Source organism: Hipposideros armiger, unplaced genomic scaffold (assembly GCF_001890085.2).
Source record: "Hipposideros armiger isolate ML-2016 unplaced genomic scaffold, ASM189008v1 scaffold_87, whole genome shotgun sequence".
In the NCBI taxonomy this organism is placed as follows: domain Eukaryota; kingdom Metazoa; phylum Chordata; class Mammalia; order Chiroptera; family Hipposideridae; genus Hipposideros; species Hipposideros armiger.
Genome location: NW_017731437.1, coordinates 3,117,969 through 3,139,435, shown reverse-complemented (window position 1 = coordinate 3,139,435; position 21,467 = coordinate 3,117,969). Strand labels below are relative to the sequence as shown.

General features: G+C 47.4%; 1 protein-coding gene and 1 pseudogene across 1 annotated transcript in view; one reads left to right on the top strand and one right to left on the bottom strand.

The window, feature by feature from the left end:
• Positions 1-356: 356 nt before the first annotated feature.
• Positions 357-887, bottom strand: LOC109383736 (cystatin-A pseudogene; annotated as a pseudogene).
• Positions 888-21,099: 20,212 nt separating this feature from the next.
• Positions 21,100-21,467, top strand: part of CYTH1 (cytohesin 1) — a 35,747-nt gene continuing 35,379 nt past the window's right edge. Inside the window, exon 1 of the mRNA XM_019644418.1 lies at positions 21,100-21,281. Within this exon, the coding sequence (XP_019499963.1) occupies positions 21,254-21,281 (28 nt within the window). The 5' untranslated portion in view covers positions 21,100-21,253. The remainder of the gene's footprint in view (positions 21,282-21,467) is intronic.

The following is a 21,467-nucleotide window of genomic DNA, read 5'->3' as shown; positions in this document are numbered from 1 at the left end:
ACTGAGCCATCCGCCTGTCGGTAGCTGGCAGCTAAGAGCTTGTGCTTTCACCAGCTCTGCGGCAGCTGAGCTCGGGCGCAGTTCCCTGGCCTATGTGGTAATCGAACCGGTAACCCTGTTGCTCAGAGCTCGCACTATTAACCAACTGAGCCACTTGGCCGCCCTCAACTTTTTATTTTTAGTCTTTCTATGTACTGCTAAATAGCTTTCCAGGGAGTTCCATCAATTTACCTTCCACACTAGTACATGATGGTACTTATTAATTTACCCTTACCAACACCGAATTGTTCTTAATCATTTAGCTTTTTGATATGACTTTTAAATGTTTTTAAAATATCTTTTCTCGTTGTTGGTAAGGTGAGCTTTGGCTGTTCTAAGACCTTGCCTGCTGCCGTGTAAGTCAGGATGGGGAAGTTAGCAGCTGCTGTCCCTTGGTCATTTTTCCTTCACTAATTCAGCACGTAGTTTTTCTGGTTTTTTTTTCTTTCGTGGTAGTTGCATTTATTAGCAGGGATCATTAATTGGTAGCCAGTGGAAGGAATCAGACCACTTTGGGAAGATGCTGCTAAAAGCCGGTCAGCTCGTCGTCCTTGCTTTTGTCAGTCTGCTAACCAGTAAGCGTCAGAGACTGCCTTTGTTGAGGAAGAGGTTTGAATATTTCCATGTGAATATAACTATTGTGACCGACTTGTACCTTAATGTAGTAATTTATTCCAGCGACCACTTGAGTTTTGTATTCTGTAGCTTTAAATTCTTCATAAGTCTCATTTGTTTGTTCTTCAAGCTGTGGTTTAACCTCATTAGCAATCTCCTGGATTTCTGGAGTGGCAGGTTTGGCTTCAGTTAAACCTCCTGGCATCATTTTGGCTAATTACTTCTTTGCTGGGCAGGACACTGGAACTGAAGTGATCCCAGCACATAGTTTTTGAACACCTCTTGGGAGCTGGGTGCTTTCTGGGATCTAGACATGAACCTTACGTTCTAGATGGAAGAACTTTGACCTTTAGCCAGGAGAAGGAGCTGGTTTCTCTGGAGAGTGTGTATTTCATCCATTTCATTTCTCTGCTGAGTTCAGGTGAGGGTTTCTTAAGGTTAAGGTGAGAGCTCGTCTGCGTTCCACCTTGTGGATAATCGTAGTCTATTTTTTGTGGTGTTTATTGGACACAGGCCAGCAGCTGACCTTTGTGTTCCTAACTTCTCAGCATTTGTGTGTCACCTTGCAACCGACACAGCCTTTTGATAGACATCTGTCCCCAAAATGTGTTCAACACTTCTGCAAGTGAGTGCATATAAACCGTGACTTAGTCCTGGGAAGAGGCTTTACAGTTCTCCCCTGTCAGGTGAGGGGACAGCCTCTATTCAGGGACATTCTGGAGAGGAGCTCAAACTTGACGGCTCACTGTGCCTGTTAATACTCTTTCCAGAACGCGCTGTTACAGACCTTGCATTCGTCAGCCTGAATTCTTACTTTGGGGCCTTGCACACGTTACCTGCCTTCTCTAAGGGGCACAGAGCCGGGGTGGTGACACAGTCAGACCTGCCTCTCGGTGATCTTGAAGGGTCCCTTAAGGTGCTCCCTGCATATCAGTGGGGGGCGAGGGTGAGGGCAACATGTGGCAGGGGCTTGGGGAGTCAGCAGAGATGGCCACGGCAGACCCGAGGGCTTCAGGGAGCCTCTAAGATGCCATCCGTGATGTTTAAAAATCACTAGTGAGAACAAGTACAGTAATGCCTATTTATTTGTTTGCTACAAACTTGACAGGTTCCCCCTTGTAGTTTTAAAAAATTAATTTTATTACAGTATGATTTGCATACAATAATCTGTGTCCATCCACAGTGTACAGTTTGATGAGCTGTATTTGACAGACTTGTACCCCAGTAAAACCATCACAGACATGGTACAGAACACTTGCATTGCCCCCCGAAGATTTTTCACGTGTATTTGCAGCCCAGCCCACCGCAGACACCCGCTGATGTGCTTTTTGTCACTGTAGGTTCCCAGCCAGCGTTCCCCAGAATTTCACACAGATGGGGCCGTGGAGGTTGTTCTCTGCGCCTGGCTCTCATCAGCATGCAGTGTTTGAGGCCATTGTCGGGGTTGTCATGTGTGTCACCCCTCATTGCTGAGCCGCGTTCCTCTGTCTAGGTAAACTGTGTGTTACTTAGCTATTCGCCTGTCACGAAAATGGAAGTCGTTTCCAGTTTGGGCCATTGTGAAAAAAGCTGCTCTGTACATCCTGTACAAGTCATCATGTGGACGTGGGTTCATTTCTCCAGGTTCATGCCTGTGAGTGAACCGGCGGGGTTGTGTGGCAGGGTTTTTCTTTTCCCCTTACGTCTGATTGTATGGAAAATGTAAATGAGGTAATAAGGAATGGTATGCACAAGTGGTATGTAGCTAGTTTTAAAATGCCTTAACTTAGAAAAGCTTTTATTTAACAGACGTATGATATGCGACCCAGTTAAAGAACATTGAAGTATGTTGTTTTGCATCAATCAAAAATTAACCCTGGATTTACCTGAAAAAAAAAAAAGTGACATAAAATTTGAAACAGTCACAAACTAAATGGAAAAAATTTTTTTCTGTTGGAGTAAAACACAGTTTTGTACTTGCTTAAAATTGGAGTGAAAACCTCATGCAAAAATTTTAAAGCATAAATTCTCATGGGTAGGCAGATCCACCTAAGAGCACTGCATAAGTCAGGGGAGACAGTGTAGTGGCCTTCTGGAAAGTTCAATCACCATTACGTACATCCCGCTCCCGTGCGTCCCCTGTTCAGAGTTTGTCTGTCTGGGAGAGGGTCTCTTGGTATAGCTCGTGGCTTTTGTCCATGACACTTGTGAGACAGTCTCAACGGTCACTTTGTTCCCAGAGTGTGGCTGGAAGATGGGAACCCTCTCATGTCATCAGCCAGCATTTGCCACCGACTGGATTGATTACACCACTGTCACTCAAGGGGGCCGGGGGGAGGGCTTCATATATTTTTAAAAGGGAGTATTCTAAAAAACCATTTTGGGGGCCGGCTGAGTGGCGCGATGGTTAAGAACTGGCTTGGGACGCCAGAGGGCCCCGGTTTGGATCCCACATATGAGGGCCAGTGACACTGCCCTCCACAGCTAAGCTGCTGAACAACAGCTCAACCTGGAGCTGGGCTGCTGTGAGTTGCCGGCGACGGCGTAGGCTGCAGCCCCTGTGGCAGTGGGTTGCCTTGGGCTACCATGTGTAGCCAGCAGCCAGCGTGAGCGGCCAGCAGCCAGCGTGAGCGGCCAGCAGCCAGCGTGAGCGGCCAGCAGCCAGCGTGAGCGGCCAGCAGCCGCAGTGAGCGGCCGTCCAGAAGCCGGCAACTGATGTGCCTCGCTCGCCCGGGAAGAGCGCAATGATGGTGCCAACTTGGGCCAGTGAAGCAACATCTTCCACAACTAGACTGAAGAACAAAATGACAGCAACTTGTCTGCTCCCCTTCCCCCAATTCCCCAGCACTGTTCCCATCCCAATTCCCCAATAAAAAAATTTTTAAAATCTTAAAAAAAAAAAAAATCTTAAAAAAATAAAAAACCATTTTGGGACAGTTCTGTTGAGAGATTTTTGGGGTTTGAACTTCTGGGTAGATGATGTTCTACTTCAAAATTAAGGTATTAAGGGTTTTTCTAAAGAATCAGTGATTTTGTCCCCAGACAAGTTAGGTGTGGGGGTTAAAAGTAATTTGACTTAGTTTAAAGTTGGGGACTTTGGTCTTTTCATCATTGCAGCAAGGTAAATCACCTATTTAGTCCACTTAGTACCTTATTTTATATTGTGTTTTATCTTAATTGTTAGTACTGCTTAATCGGTGTTTGTCATCTCCTTTGGCCAGATTCCCATGTGGTTAATCTCTGGCATCTCTGGTCCTTTACTTACTGTCTGTCAGCCGTTGGGGTGGGACGAGATGTCCTCATGTTCTTGGTGACCCTGGGCATGGACATCAGAGTCCATGGGGAAAGGAAGAGCAGAGGTTTGGGGGAGAGATTTGGCGCCCGAGTACAGGCTTCTCAGTGTGTTCCTGGATGTCTTGTTCCCCAGCCAAGATCACACGTGACTTCAGCAGGCCCGCCTTGTACTAAACTAACAGGAAGCTTCATATTCCATCACTACCTATATATAGCTTTGCATTTGATCAGGCAGTTACATTGTCAATATAAAATTTACTCTGTACAGTCTCGCTGTTGTAGGAGGTTGGTAACATTATTTATACTTACTTGGTCAGAGTTACAAACTAATATGTGCTTTTGCAAGGTTCTCAGTTGTCTTCTTAACCGTTGGCAGTATTATTTATCCTCACGGTTCTAAAACCAATTAATTGACAATATTTTCCTCCAATTAAATACTTTTTGAAGGTAATTTCTGTGAAAGTCATTATGAAATGCATATGATAAAGCTCTTTACAATGGCAGAGAGCCATCAATGAGATTTCTTTCTTTCACTTCCTTGTTCTGAACCACTGGAAACAGAGAAAGGGGTCAGAAGGTGGGGCTCATTGTCAGATGTGGAGCTGGTGAGGAAGGGAAGGGAGGCAGAGAGTGCCCTGGCCTCAACCACGGGCTCAGGCTGCCGCTTGAGTTGGTGAAGTGGGTCCTTTCCTCCCCATTTCTTCCCCAGTAATCAGATTTTTGGAACATTTTGGATTATCGTTTGATATAACCAATAGCTTTAAGTACCTCCTGTCCTCTGGTGCCTCCGAAATTTATACGGCCCGTCCTCATTATTCGTGAATCCTGTATTTGTGAATTTTATTTTTTTTAAAGATTTTTATTGGGGAATTTGTATGGGAAAAGCGCTGGGGTATTGGGGGAAGGGGAACAGACAAGTTGCTGTCGTTTTGTTCTTCAGTCTAGTTGTGGAGGACGTTGCTTCACTGGCCCAAGTTGGCACCATCATTGCGCTCTTCCTGGGCGAAGCACATCAGTCGCCGGCTTCTGGACAGTCGCTCACTGAGGCTGCTGGCCGCTCACGCTGAATGCTGGCTACATACGGTAGCCCATGGCAACCCACTGCCACAGGGGCTGCAGCCTACGCCGTCGCCAGCGACTCAGGGCAGCCCAGCTCCAGGTTGAGCTGTTGTTCAGCATCTTAGCTGTGGAGGGCAGTGTCACTGGCCCTCATATGTGGGATCCGAACCGGGGCCCTCTGGCATCCCAAGCCAGTTCTTAACCATCGCGCCACTCGGCCGGCCCAGTTTGTTTTAAAATCAGTAGCAGATACCAAGAAGTTGTTTGGACTGGCTGACTTCTGTGCTGCTGTCTCCTGCCTGCCTTGCTCTGCCCACGACAAAATGTGGGCAGGGTCGGCCCGTCTTCCTCGCCAGTCGGTCCATCTTCCTCTCCAGTTCCTCTGTCATGCGATGGCTTCACCCCCGCCTTACAGTTTGCGTTCTGTCCGCGGAGTAAAAGAGTGGGTGGAGTGCATGGATTTTGTAACGTTGTTCTTGTGGTTTTACAAAGAAAGGGAGTGATGTAAAATTAGCGAGGCATAAAGGGAACAGAGGAGACAAGGAAGGGGCATGTGCTCAGCGTGGATGTCCACAGCACAGAGCAGGTGGGCAGACTCCTAACTGCCCGGACCACGCATGGCACTGACCCTGTCGTTGGTAGAAAACCTTGCTTTCATAAACACGCTGGAGTCTCACTCCTCAGGCAACTGTTGCATATTGAGTGAAGGCTGGAACTTTTTTTCTGAAAATTACTAACTGGATTTGGTTTAGTGGTGCACAGAAAACCCAGTGAATTCATTTAAACCACCCCCCCCACACACACACACATTAATTTTGTATTTCCTGTAAGTAGTGAAAGTACCAGAAAGGTCATTTCTGGACACACCAGCTGAAGTCACAGTGAACTCTGGTGCTTGTGCCCGTTAACGTGACCCAGTGAGTTTTCCCGACTCTTAGTCACCGTCGCCCCCTGCAGACCCGCGGAGGCTGGTTGGACCTTTAAACATCTCCCTTGTGCCCCGGGCTGGTGTTGAAACCATCCATTCAGCATGGTGAGATGATGAGCATCTGTACTGAGCTGATGGCATCACACCATGTGTGGTGACTCTGTGATTACCTGAGAGCATAAAGCTGGTTCAGCAGACACTGGGCAGCACTGAGAATGTGTGGCTTAGTTCACAGACTCATAAAATGCTTAGAAGTGAAACTCACCAGGAATCTGGGTCAACACCTTCAGTTTGTGGGCGGAGACGCTGGAGCTGGACTGTGAAGGATAGGTAGGTTTCAGGTAGGAAAATGGGAAGTATTCTAACATTTGTTTTTAACACAGTGACACACACACATAGTTTAAAAGATTGTACACCACACAAAAATTTACATGAACGCATCTCATGGTATTGTAATGACCAAGTGTCCATCGACCGATGAATGGAGAAACCAATTAAGGTACAGCAATTCCGTGGAATGTTACGCGGCCACAGAAAGGAATGAAGTGCTACACACGCTACTACATTGGCTGGACCCCGAAAACATGATGCCGAGGGAGACACGCTCAACAGGAAAGGCCACGTATTGTACGCAGGCAAACCCATAGAGACGGAAGGTAGGTTGGTGGTTGCCAGGGGCAGGGGGCTGTGGACAGCAGGGAGTGAGTGTCTGTGAATGGCCATGGGATTGTCTTTTTGGGGTGATAAAAACATTTGAGAATTGGATGGTAGTGATAGTTATATAACTTTGTGACTACAAAAAAAACACACTAAATTGTATACTTTAAAGAGTGAATTTTATGGTTTATGAATTATGTCTTGATTTTTAAAAATTCTACCTTGAGGAAATGTAACATTTGATACCATTTTCAGATTAGAATAATTTTTCAAATATTAAGTCTCCACATAAATGGTGGAACCTTCAGTGCAACCAACACTCATTTCATTTGATCTTTTATTTCTGGAAGCACTGCATTGATTTCAGCCCCCTTATTTAAAAATCTAGCATGTAAATATGTCTTTTAAATCACAGATACAAACACACATTTGCAACCTTGGAGAAAAAGAAAATAGTACATTGAACTAAAAGAGTTATAATGAAAAGTGGCAGTTCCCTGCCCCATCTTGGGACCTTTCACTGGGGGCAACCGTTTTGGGTTTTTTAGCTGTTTGACACACAATTTATCTCCAGATTTGAAATACTGTTTGTTCTCCTAGAGTTTCCTGACTGCCGCTTTCAGACACGCCTGCGGACTTGCTGTTGACCCACACACTCTACCTGTCTTCCTTGTTCAACTCTTTGTATTACCTGGTGCTTGTTAATTGCCTCAGGTTGTTCTTTGCCTGGTTTTCTCTGAAAGTTTCAGTGGCTCTGTAAAATACGCCCCCTCTGGCCCGAGCTCATCTCTGATGCTTCCTGTGGGCTTGGTCACAGCAGCTAGCTGTCTCCCTGGATGTACTCATCACCTTTCCGCTCAGATCTGGGTTAGCTGCTCTCAGGTCTGCAGTGTAGCCTGTGTTTCAACTTCCCTACAGTCACTGGTTTGTAGTCTCTGTTGGACCATTTTCTAGATCCATGCCTTTCTGTTTCTGGTTTACCTTAACTTTGCAGAAGCACATTCTCTAGAAGTTTCCTAGGAGAGGGCATGTGGGAGGTCTGCACTCCCTGTGTGCATATAAGAAAATGTCTGAGTCTGTCCGTAGCACTTTTTTGAGGGATTTGGTATAAGGTTCTTCCAATAAAGTTTTCTTCTAATTTTGGAAGCTTTTTTGCTCACCATTATGTCCATGAAATTTATCCAGTTTTGTTTCCCGTAGCCATCGTATGTCCATTTTTACCAAAATGTAATGTTTCATTGTTTGAATATGCCACAATTTTTTAAAATCTGTTTCATTTTTGATGGACATTTAGGTGGTTTCCAGTTTGGGGATATTGCTACAGATTCTACTGTGCCCATTCATATTCGTATTTCCTGGTATTCACATGACGGATATGTCCCCAGCAGCATTTATAGAAAAATCAGTCCGTGATTTTCCCCCCAATGATCTGTATTGGCAGCTCGGTTGTATGTCAAGTGTTGATGTTGGTGTGGGGCTGTTTCTGTGTCCTGTGCTGTGTTCTTTAGGTCTCTCCATGGCCTTACAACACTGGTTTATAATCCCTAAGACAGACAAACCTGCTGGGGTTGTGGTTTGCAATGGCATTGGACCTGGGAAAACGGACGTCTTTATAATAGTGCATTGAGTTGTTAGTACAGCTTCTCCATTTACTTAGGTCCTTTTTTGTCTGTCGATAATATTCTCTTTTTCCTATAAAACTCGTGCACGTTGTTGATAGATTTATTACTAGGCACTTAATTACTGTTGGTTGCTAAGGTATTGAAATGCATGTGCTTTATATATTGATTTTGTAATCAGCAGCCTTGTTAGACACTGTTAATGATTCTAACAGCTTCGGTTCCCTTACCTTGTCCATGCAGACAGTCGAACCGACTGTGATAATAATGGTCTCATTTTTTTCCTCTTTCCAACCCTTATGCCTTTTTTCTTGCCCTTTTAGTTGGCTCTGGCTTTCGGGCCTAGTGCTCCTGGGTGAGAAAGGCTGGACTGGAATGGAGTTGCTGAGAGCACGTGGACACCTCATTTCTTCTGGGTCTTAAAGGAAAAGCTCTCGGCGGCTCCCCACAGAGAAGAACAGTTATACTAAGCAGTTTGTGAATGCCTCTTACCATTTTAAAAACTAATTTGTGTCTAGTTTGCCAAGAGATCTTTTTTCAGTCATAAATGGATGTTCGGTTCTTGCAGTGCTTTCCCTACATGGACATGAGTGACATTGTTACAGGATATACAGCCCGATCCGCGCGCGAGTCTAGCCCCGCCTCGTCTCGCCGTCTCGCCCATTAACCCCACCAGTGAGCGTGGTCTGAGTGTGCAGCACACACTGGGGTCTGAAACCTTAGTACGAAAAAGTGCATAATATCTTATTAGCATAGTGATTATATGTTGAAATGATAACATTTTATATCTATTGAGTTAAATAAAATATATTATCAAGGTTAATTTTGCCTTTTAGTTTAATGTGGGAATTAGAAAATTTTAAATTGCATATAATATATACACATTGACCTATAACCCATCTGGAGTTTTTGGTTTGTTTTTTGAACTATAGAATGACAAAAAATATTTAAAAATATATAAAAATATACATATGTATGTATACATGTAAATTTTAAAGTGAATATTTTTAGTTTTATTGGAAAGGAACACTACTTCCCAAGCAGGCCCCAAAACTCAGAAGTCATAGAAGGAAAAAACAATTGACAGACTTGACTTCAAATAAATGAACTTAATATATAAATATACTATGTATATTTTATTTTGTGTGACAAAAGCTCCCATAAAAAAAGTTAATACAGGCAGTATAGTTGGAGGAAGTATTTACAATACTTAACAAGCAAAGGATTACTATCTAAAATATGTGAAGAGTACTTAGAAACCAATAAGAAGACGAAACATTAGAAAATAGGACAAAGGATGTGGACATTTCATAGTAGAAACACAGATAGTCGGTAAACATAAGTTAACAGAAATATAAATTACAACAGCGTCAGATGACCAAAGTGCAGAAGCATTGGTGAAATTGTGGGAAGCAGACATTCTTGTGTGTGGTGGGGTCGTTGGTGTGGGCTTTCCGGAGGCCACTTGGGAGTGTGGGTGGCAGTTCAGGATGCTTACGTGCTATCTCAGTGCCCAGGCCTTGGTTTCTAGGTACCATTCTCTATTAAAAGGAACCAGGGATCCCTGGGGAAGTGTCTCCTTTCAGGGCAGGGGCAGAGGAAAATACAAAATGAGCCTGCCCGGTGATGGCAGGAAGTGAGGAAGTGCTCCAAAAATGATGGAGCCAGGCGGAAAGACACACAAGCCAACCTGAGGACGTGCACAGCCACCGACACTAAAATTGGTGGGCAAGAAAGGATGACGAGGAACAGATGTCTGCGTCCTCTTGGCGTATCTCTCGGCGTATCTCCCAACAGCATAGTGACTACTCACAAAGGGACAGTCACTTTACAGAAACCTGGTGGACTCAGTTTTACCAAAGGCACAAGGTTAATACCACAGACCCCTGATGTGATGCAGAGAAGAACCAACCTCACTTTTTGTACCATCTTGCCCAAAATGCACAACTTCAATCAGAGCAAGAGAAAACCACAGATAAATCCAAATTGGGGAACATTCCACAAAGTAACTGGCTAGCACTCTGCAAAGTGTCACGTCCATGACACAAAAGAACTGGGGAATTGTCAGTGACAGAAGTGACTAAGGCAACATGGCCACAAAATGCACTGGGTTCTCCTGGATTGATTCCCGGACCAGAAAAAAAAAGGATGTTAGTGAGAAAACTGGTGAAGTTCCAATAGGATTGCTGGATGGGTTACTACTATTGTATCAGTGTTAGTTTCCTGGTGCTGCCTATGTTACGTAAGAAGGTAACGTTAGGGCAAGTTGGGGGAAGGGTATATGGGAGCTCCATGGTCTTACAGATTTTCTTCGACTCTGAAATTATTCAGAATAAAGAAATGCCAATACCAGTGGACTCTGTAACCCTGCTTTTCTGAGTCTCGTCCTCAGACATATTCTGCAGCTACACAAGGGCAGAGATGGGAGGATGTGATTATAACACACCTTGGGACGGCAAAGTACGGAAACAGCCTACCGGCTCCTCCGCAGGAAACCCAAGTGTGGCTCAGTCTTGACTGTGGAATGGACCAGCTTCAAAAGATGGAGGTACCTCTGTGTTCTCTGGCGCAGGAAAGTCTCCCAGACATATATGAATTGGAAAACAGTAACTTAGAAAAATACATATTGTTTAACCTCGTTATGGGGGCAGGAAAAAGGAACTTTAATTTTTTGTATGTTATGTGTTCTGCAGCCTCCTCCACCCCTGGACTGCAGTAATCATGTATTTATTTCTTCTGTAATTTTAAAACATGAATAAAGTAAGAATGGTATATCCTGCCTTCCGTGAGATAACCCTTTATTCTATGTTAAAAAAGAAACTCAGGGCAGTCATTTACTATTTATACTTTATTTCTTAAGCAGTTTACTTTGATAAAAACCAAAGGAAAAGACCAGAATGGACCCTTTGGGAAAGTTTTCTTGGTGCTTCACATTTGTGGTTCTAGTGCCATTCAGTAGAGAGGGACTTCAGGCAATTTTAGAGTCAAGGGCATTTGTACTTGTTCTCCACGCTGCGTGTGTCTGTCTGGTTACCATGGACAGAGCGTGCGTCCCGTCCGGATGAGGGAACACACGGACAGATTGAGGGGTCCCGTGACAGTGGTAAGGGTGCATAGCATGCTGGGAAGAGCCCCACCGGGCTTGGTGTTGGCAGGTTGCTCACTGTGGTCCCTGCCACTCACTCTTCCTGTGCCCTAAGCTTGTTTCATCGTGAAATCGGAGTGATGAGGATGATGGCAGCCGTGGTCCCCTGCTCTGCTCCAGGCTTATGCTGGTGCTCAAGAGATGCCGTGTTTCTTTGCAGACTGATGCCTGCCTTTAAAGATGACCTGACTGATGACCATACAGCAGCACGTGTCCCTGGGTTAGTGTGACAGACCTTCCCAGGCTGCCTGACAGCTCCATGAGTCTGTTCCTGGCGGGGCTTTTCCCGTCCTTTCACCTCTGAGCCTGCACTTCCTGGCTCTTTGTCATGCAGACTCCTTTCCAGGTAGATGTCCTGGCTGGGAAGAGAGTGTGCATCCCAGCCCATCACAAATAGTTGTTCTGTGACTTTGGGCATCAAATCATTTCCAGAAGAGTGGAGGAGCTGGACCGAGGCTTTGTTCAGTGGACGAAAGTTAGGTGAGGGGCCAGATCCCTGGAAGGGGAGACGTTGTTATGTGAGCACAGAAATGCAAGTAGGACTCGTGGGTGGTGGCGTTCTCAGGGCGACAGAAGACAGGTGGGGAGCCAGGCAGCCCCAGGTCTCAAAGCGCCTTTTATGCAGCATAAGAGAGGAAGAGGAGTACCCTTCCTCTCCCCAACAGCACTACTCACCCCTAAAAGTTGGCCTCTGCTCCCTTAGGATCCTGGCCACCGGTGGTCTTCTCAGATCTCCTCCTAAATACAGATGTCACTAAAATTGTGGGTTTTCTCAAAAGTCACCCCTTTTTTGGACTGTTCCCCCCCACAAACACACCTCTCCCAGGAATCGGGGTTTTTTTTTTGTTTGTTTGTTTTTTGTTTTTTTTTTTATTTTAAAGATTTTTTTTTTTAATTGGGGAATTGGGGGGATGGGAACAGTGCTGGGGAATTGGGGGAAGGGGAACAGACAAGTTGCTGTCCTTTTGTTCTTCAATCTAGTTGTGGAGGACGTTGCTTCACTGGCCCAAGTTGGCACCATCATTGCGCTCTTCCCGGGTGAGGCAGATCAGTCGCCGGCTTCTGGACGGCCGCTCACTGCGGCTGCTGGCCGCTCACGCTGGCTGCTGGCTACATACGGTAGCCCATGGCAACCCACTGCCACAGGGAGTGCAGCCTACGCCGTCGCCGGCGACTCATGGCAGCCCAGCTCCAGGTTGAGCTGTCGTTCAGCATCTTAGCTGTGGAGGGCAGTGTCACTGGCCCTCATATGTGGGATCCGAACCGGGGCCCTCTGGCATCCCAAGCGAGTTCTTAACCATCGCGCCACTCGGCCGGCCCAGGAATCGGTTTTTTATATTCTTCCTCTAAGAGCGGGGAGCCCCTGCTTTCATAGCCCAGCCTTAGCGCGGGGGGGGGGTGAGAGGGGTGGTCTGTGTGGCTGCTCTCACCCTCTGGGCCCCCCAGTTGCGGCTGTTTCCTGGGAGGCACTGCTGTGGTCTCTGCGTTTGCAGCCTAGCACCCAGCTAACATGATACTCATCACAGTTCAACAGGCTTTGTTTAAACTGAACACAGACTCAAATCTTGTTTGAATGAATGCAGAGGACTCAGCACATCCATCTTAAACAGTAAACGAGGGATGTGTGTGTGAACACCAGCTAGGTGTTCTGAGTGTGTTAGGCTCTTACAGGGTGACAGTAAGGGACTCTCAGGCTACCAGCCGATGAGACTTGCTCCTGAAAGACTCAGCTGGAAGCAGGAGGCTCAGTGCCACAGGCCTCTGGGTCCCCAGCTCAGGACTCGTCACGGGGAAATGGCCTTGGTCACCAAATCGTGCAGATGTTGCATGGTTAATTTTATTAGTCCACATGGTGTGGAATACAAAGTAGGAGGTTTGGAGAAGAATGTAAATGCATTTCGTACGCCACAGAATTTGGGAAACGAAAAGCCTCTCTGGGGTCTTCCTGTTTGGGGAGGGGGAGATTTCAATTTCATCTCGGCAGCCGATGCCGGCTCAGACCACCCACCCACCATTTTAATGCTTTAATAATCCTCGCTGCACACACATACACACACACACCCCACCCCCATCTCCTCCTTTCCCCCACAGCACGCACATTTCCCAGCACGCTAGCTGATTTATGCCTCACTGTGTACGTTGTTTGTTGTCTGTGCCTGTGTAACAGAAGCTCCCACTGGCTGTCACCTGTCCCCACTGATGAGCCAGTGTGTGGACAAAGGGCAAACCAACTTTAATATTCACAAAGCCTTTCAGAAAGCAACTCCTGGTGACTGTCACTGGAGCATGGCCTATATGCTAGGCAGAACACGAGTTTCCTCTTTTCTCCCTGTGTATATTCAAAAGGTATTTTAATTTATTGGCAAAAATGGCTAAGTGTAAACCTTTGAACAACCTCTTCATCTCATCAGCAGAGGGCAGCACAGTTCGAATTTAGCACATCAAAAAAAGTATTTTTGACTTCATTTTAAAGGCCATTTCAAACTATTGTAGCAACTGCTTTCGGGCATACTTTTAAGTTTATGTCAACATCAAGTTCCTTCTTCTTTTAATTTGTGAATCATGGTGTTGCGTCTCCGTCTTTGTGGAGAAAGATGTCTGCTTAGCATCATGAATATGCTACAGTCACATTTTCTGAAGAATACCTGACACGTTTCTGAGTGTCGCCTAGGACTGTGGTGATGTTGGAGCTGATGACTGCCGAGTGTGGTCCTACAGGGGCCTCGTTCCATCGCCACCAGAAAGCCGGTCATCATTTCACTGGGGTCCTGGGCATGAAGCTACCCTCCACCACTCGGAGAGGAGTGTGAGCCCAGACGCAGACCCCCCAGCGGCTCAGAGGGTCCTCTCCGAGCATCTGCTGAATGTGTCAACGTCCTTCTCAGAAAAGAAAATGCACCACCATATGTCAAGGAATTCTTCCTGTGAATTCTTTGTGACACACACACAGTTCTTTGTCCTTGAGTCTTTTTTCCAAGATCTATTCAGTGCTAGTCATGTCTGTGAGGAAAAACAGTACAAACCCATGGCTTTCAGGTAAGCCAAGTGGAAATAACCTTCAAGAGTCTGCAGCATTTCCAGGTGTCTGGATTTCTGTCTGCAGAGGACTGGAGTCTTGTCACTATCCATCCCAGCTTACAGATTCATTTGGAAGGGTTTTAGGACATGTGTGCTTGTGTGTCCCAGGCCCTTCTCCACTGGCAGCTTGTCAGGAGATCCAAGCTGCAGGGGTGGGGCACCAGGAAGCAAAATGGTTTACCCCAAACCCCAGAAAGGCTTCGAGGCCTCACCGGCCCCTGAGACCGGAGGTGCGGAGCAAGGCTAAGCACTGGAAGGTGGGTTGAAAGTGTTCATGGCGGGCAGTGAGGACTCCCGTGTGGTTGCAGCCGGCAATTTTTCCTCTACTTTCGGTAAAACATGAAGGTCTAATTTCTGAAGAAGGCTGTGAAGGCACAGAGAGCTTCCCATCCTTTTTCCCTCTAGCTAGCTCCCCAAATGCTGCTGGCCAGGTTCACAGCCCACACTGCCCAGGCAGGATGTTGGGGAATACTTCTTTGGGTCAGTAGCCTGAGGAAAAAGAACCTACAGAGCCCCCATTGTGGGTTCTCTACGCCTTACTGCTGTATTAGTTTGTGGTGATACCCACCACTCAATAGGCTGCACCTCCCACACAGAGCTGCTGGTCAGGTTGTTAGTGCCTCGCTCTTAAATGTGAAGAAACAGCCTGTGTTTACTAGACAGTTAAGGAAAACCCTCAACATTAACAAGAGAACAGAGCAAACAGAAGGAAAGAAATGTAAGGAAACAGGTAGAAGATACAGAAGAAAGCTTTAAAAACTACATAAGAGTCTCAGATGTTATGTTAACGAAACAAGAATAGGATGCTGTCGCTAAAGAATACTCAGATTAAGACTCACTTCTTGCAAATTCAAAATAGCAGAAATAAAACATTTAATAGAAAGCTTGGAAGATAAAGTAGAGAATTGTTTTAGTTTGCTGTTATAACAAAGTGCCACAGATTGGATGGCTTAGACAACATTTATTTCTCACAGTGTGGCGGCTGGAAGTCCGAGAGCACGTTGCTGGCATGGCCAGGTCCTTGGTGAGGGCCTTCTTTCTGGTTTGCAGATGGCTGTCTTCTTGCTGTGTCCTCACAAGGTGCAGAGAGAGTTAGCTAGCTCTCTGGCTCTTCCTATAAGGGCACTAATCCCATTCCAGGGGGCCCCACCGCTAATACATGCTTACTTCCCAAGGCCCCGTCTTCTGATACCATCACATCAGGGGTTTCAACATACGGACTTTTTAGTTTTTTTCTTCTTCTTGTTGTCGTTTTTGTTTTTGTCTTTCTTCAACATGTGAACTTTGAGGAGGAACAAACATTCAGTCCACTCATTGCAAGAATATTTCCTAGGAAGCAGCTTAAAAAGGAGATAAAAAGTAGGAATGAAAAGATAAGAAAAAAAATGAAAGGATTTATAGTGGAAGCCCAGTGTCTAATAGAAATTCTAAAAAATGAGCACTGGAAAAAAAGGATAGCAAATTACTAAAGAATATAAGACTTCAGAACTGGGATTTGCCCAGTGGCTAGCACAATGTAGGAGAAAAGACTCAACCTAGACACCTTACTATGAAATTTCATAGCACCGAGGGTAGAGATCAGATCCGGAAAGCTTTCTGAGGGGAAAAGCTCACGTGCAAAATACTGGGAATCAGAATGGCATCATAAGTAACAGTAATGCGCGAACAGAAAACAGGGAATGTCTCTATTATTCTGAGGAAAAATGACTTCAACTTAGAATTCTATACCCAGCCAAAGTGTCAATTGTGTGAGAGAATAGAGGTAATTTTAGACACGCACAATTTACAGCAACGATAATGAAGACCCACCCCTCTACACCCATTCTCTGTTAGTACAGGATGTGATCCACCAAAATGAGCACGTAATCCAAGAATGAAAGAAACACGGAACCACAGAAACAGGACCCAGTTTTGGGCAGCGGCCGGGGAATCTTAGGACGATGTTGGAAGCTGGCTCAGGAGCCTCAGGCACAGGCTAGGGTGGGAGCGCGGAGGTCCATGGAGGGCCGTCCCACACACTTCCCCAGCATTCTGACCCTGTTTATAGTTTTATGCCTTGGAGAGAGCGTGGTGATTAATCAGTAACAGAGAACTAAGCAAACAACAAAAGAAGACCCTTAATGCCTCTGTGATCATTTTCATCATCGTGCGTGGTATAGCTAAGCTGTGAGCAGTATTTACAGAAATACTAAGTCCTGATTTAACCAAAAATGTATACATAACTACACTGAGTGGGTATGCGTGTATGTGTGTGTGTGTGTTGGAGGTGGGGGTAACAGCTAGGTCTTCATCTTCCGGGGCAGGCAGTTGTTGTCTGGAACTGAAAACTCAATAATGAATGGTGTGAACCTGTTATTTAGAAATGCTGAGGTAATTAGCAGCAGAACTAGCTGAAAGAGCTTCTTCTATGGAGCAGGATTCGAGGGCGAGGGTGGAGCTGGGCAGGAAGCTGTGGTTTCTGTTTTAAGCCTTAGGTAGTGCTTGCTTGTATATGGCGCGTGCGTGCTGTTTGCTTCAAGAACAAAACCAGGCATGAGTGGTGAGAGACGAGCCGGGAGGCCGCAGGATCAGGTTAAGGAGGGTCTCAAAACGGCGACAAGGAGCTGAGGCGTGGTGGGCAGATGACGGGGCCGTGGGGTTCTTCAGGAGTGGCTTCCGGCACCTGTTGGTTTGGTGTGTCCACCACCTGTGTCCGTGTCCATCCTGCCCTCTGCTGGAGGCCCTGGAAGCGCTGCGTCTGCAGGCTCCCTGCCCCCTGGCCCTGGTCGGATTGGGCCAGGAGGTTGGAATGGGTGAAGGGAGTGAGGGCCTGTTTCCTCCCTGCCAGGTAGCTGAGGGTTGGCTCAGCCCCCTGCCAGAGCTCTCGTCCCGTCCTGCAGGCCTGGCACTGATAAAGCTGCTCCCTCTCGCTGGCCCTGGGGGCTCCGTCACTTCTGTTGGTCTTCCCAAACTCTGCCCTCACTGTTACAAACAGACCAGACTGTTGCTTTGAGTGGGACTGTGCCTCCTTGGGATTATGACTGATGAGAAGAACCTTTCCCTCGACGATTGCATAAATATTCATCTAAGTGTTCTTCTTGTGTCATTTTAAGCCATTACATGCTTGCATGCTCTCAACTTATCCTCCACCCGAAGGGTGAGGCTGGGGTAAAGGATTGAGGCTATGTAAGGTGTTTCATTCATTGAAAATAAAGTGTCTTGAGTCAAAACTCCTGCATCCAAACAGCCTCCTGTATGATTTTCAGTATGAGCAGCTATCAGGTCTGTCCTTCCACTTTGTTGGTCTGTCCGTTACTTACAACAGGGCCTGGGCCAGTCCCCCATCTGCTGCCTCGTTCCTCAGGCGCCACTCTGCGGCCTGGAGACCTGTTCTGGTTCTGGAGTGCACCCTCGTGCCTCCCGTTGGTTTAGAGTGTACTTTGAACTTGGGCACGGCTGTTGGGACCGGTGCCGTGACCAGCGGGGGTAGGTGCAGCCTTGCTCCAGCAGCCAGGGCGGCCCCGCCTCATGCCCGTTGGCTGATGTCATTCTGAATAGCTTTCAATCTCAGAAATGTCCCCGGATGAGTAAGTTACGCAGTCACTTCCCTGATGAGTGAGTCAAACTTACAATTTGGTGCTTCAGTAGTTAAATTTCTATTTTAAGGAACTGAAGACATTACTTGTTCATTACTTCCGTTTTAGCAGTGTTATGTGTTGCACTAGCTGTGGAGCAACAGAAATCACACAGAAGACAGGGTGGGGTTGGGCCAGGAGTGCCCGCCAATGCTCCCAGTTTTAAGGCCTAAGTGGCAGCCTTTCTGCCAGCGGCTGATGGGAGCTGGGACAGAAGTCTGTCCTGCAGGCTGGCCTGGGGTTTGTGAGGTGGCCCCCTGTGGCCAAACTGGGATGATGGCACTGTGAGCCATTTAGTCCCTCTTTTGGGAATGTGAACTGTGCAGCCTCACAAGAATGGAGCAGAGCGGGAAGTCACGCGGCTGGAGGAGAGAGCGGGTGGGGCGGCAGTGGCCTGAGGGATGGGGGCCGGCGGCTGAGCGGGCTGTGTGGGCTGGGAAGCGCCATCCTTGTCCTTGCCCAGGCCGGGCGCCTCCGTGACCCCCGCACGCCCACATGTGGCAAGTCCTGGGCTCTGCCCTAAAAGCAGACCGAGTGGGAGCTGGACCGCTTACTGCTTAAGCCGCCACCATCCCAGCCTCTCTCCCTGCGTCTGCCACTGTCTGCTCTTCCCCTGCAGCCGAAGTGGTACCTTTACAAGGACGTCTTCCACTTCAGTCCACACCCTGGCAGCTGCTACCCACCTCACCCCAGTGGACACCAGAGTCCTTAAAGTCGCCTCCAAGGCCCGGACAGCCCTCCTCATCTTGTCTGTCTGCTCCAGCCACCCTGGCCACCTGGCTGCTCTCAGGAGCCGCAGTCCCTGACCGCCCCCCCCCCCACCTCAGCTCCCCGCCAGGGCAGGCGGAGTGCTCTAATGTGTCTCCAGCACCCGGCACAGCTCAGAGTGCTGAATGAATCGATTGAGGATGAGATTAGAGATTTGACTGGAACATAAAAACTTCTCTAGAAAAGATAACCACTACTGAGGTTAAAAACAAGTGACAGAGTGGAAGAAAAAAGAAAAACATGCAACATGTAAATTAGTAATCTACAAATTTATAAGAAAAGATAACTAATCGGAAAATTGGCAAAGGACATGATCAAGCAATTCAAAAAAGAGGAAATACCTCAAACTTATGAAAAGATATCAGCATCCCGGTCACTGCAAACTGTGAACAAGATGAAGCCATTTTTACCCACAGACTGGCAGAAATGAGGGGCGTCCTGTGGAGGCGGGGGGGGCGGGCCTTGGGCCTGCTGGGTGAAGGCTCTGAGCACCATGCCTCCCGGCCCAGCAGTTCTGCCTGTGGGTGCCTGTTCCGGAGAAACACGCTGCCACTTGACAGTAAGTAGAAGATGGAAGGGACCTGTCTTCTTCAAGTGGGGGTCAGCAGCAGATCTCAGCCCTGATGCCGGCAGGTAGAAATGCTGCCTCGGGAAGCTTTAAGCTTCAGTTTTGAAAAGGAGCAGAGCGTGGCAATCTTGGGGTTTACTACAGATGGGGGTGGGAAGGAGAAGGTGTGAGTGCGATGTCGACATTCAGGTTTATGTTAGTTGCCTCTGCCAGTGCTTTTTAGAAATATATGCGTGCATATTTATTTATTATTGGGCAAGAAGGAAACGGGTGGGCCGAGGCCCTGCCCCTGAGGCACCTGTGGCCACCTTCAGGGCATGACTGGAAGCCATGCTCTGGTGTTTCGCTGTAGACGGCATTCCTGCCCCATTAGGACCAGCCGACTCACCCCTCTCCCCAGGCCTGCTGCAGGAGTGTGCACCCCACCAGGCTTTGGACTTCGGGCAGGCCGCGGGACATCTCTGCATCTCAGTGTGCCCTCTGGGAACGGGGCCTGGAGATGACGCTGGCCCCATGAGGTGCCCTCAGGGTTAGATGAGCCTGGCCGGGGCAGGCTGGCCCAAAGGGAACACCCGGCAGTGTCCCCACAATGACGATGCCCTAGCTCCTGTCACCTGAAGGTGTAAGTGGCTGAGGCACGGACCCCTTAGTCCCACCCATGAGCCGGCGGGAAGCTGTCTGGATCCCGGTGGGGTTGTCGCTGAGGGGGTGATGCAGGCACCCTCAGGATGCGCACCTGGGTGGGCGCTTGGCAGAGTCCGGAAGCCACTGGGAAGTCGCACAGCAGGGGAATGGCTAGACAATCTGTCCTGATCATGAATAATAAAAAATGCAATAGATGTCCATTTATAGTCATGGAAAATGTTTGTTATAAGTAAAAATAAGTGGCTATAAAACAGCATATAAAATATCCAGTTCTCTCTCTGTGTGTGTATATTATATATTTATCTGTATATATGTGTATGTATATTTATCTACATACTTATCTTGAAATAACATGTCAAGAGAGAAATATATCTTATAGCTTATATAGTATGTATTATATAGACGATATATAGGAGATGTAAAGATACACGTGTGTGTGAGAGAGAATGAAACTAACAAACAGAACGAAGTCTGGAAGGCTGTAGACCACAGTGTCATCAGGGGTTGTCCCCGGGTCATAGGACTAAGGCGGTTGTTTTCTCATTACTGTTATCTAATTTCAACAATGAACATGTATCGTGAATGTAATAAGAGTGTGCGGAGGAGAACGGTGTGGTGGGGCACATGAGAAAGTAGCGTGGGGATAAAATTGAACTTCTATTGGGAGTGTTGCCCTCGGACTTTCTGTTTTTGTCTCTAAAGTCTGCCTTCTGCCTTTAGCCTGTGACCTCATAACATACCATCTGATTATGATCTTTGAGTCGTTTTCTTGGGAGATAAATACACTGTTATCTTACTGTGAGAGGCCCAGGGGTTTTCAGCGATTCTGTGCTAGGAAGAATGGAAGTGAAGAGGGGAGGGACACCTGGCCCTGTCCGTGGCTTTGGTTGAATCCGAGAAGAGAGCCCCAGCGCAGCTGTTAGGCGCCTCGGCCTCCAGCCTAAGCCTGCTCGGAGGGAGGAGGTTGTCAGTCAGCAGCCAGAAAGCTGCGTGAGCTTTACTTCAGGAACTGGGTGGTGGCAGTGGAGCAGAGTGACGCTGCTTCTGCCGGGAGGCTGATTGGCCCAGGAGTGCAGCTAGCGCTCCCCGTGGGTTCAGGAAGCAGCTCTGAGCTGTCCTGGTGGCTAGACAGGCAGCCCACAGGTATTCCGGGCCCCACCCAGCCCTACCTCCCAGGAAAACTTGGCTGAGTTCTTTGAAGAGCAAAACCGAGCCACCTTTAGGGTCCTGCTGTGACGGAAAAAGATGGTCCTTAAAACCCAGGAGGAGAGTGGTGAGTCCAGTCCCGCCCCGGGTGTGTGGAGTAGGGTAGAAGTGTCCCTGTCGGTCAGTATGTGAAGTCCTGTGACGACAGTTCCACAGCCTTTGGGGAGCAGTGGCAACCCAGGCTCTGCTTTGTGTCTGACTGTTTTCCTGAGGAAGGTGGAGATCGCGGCCGTTTCAGAGGCTGAGGCGCGCG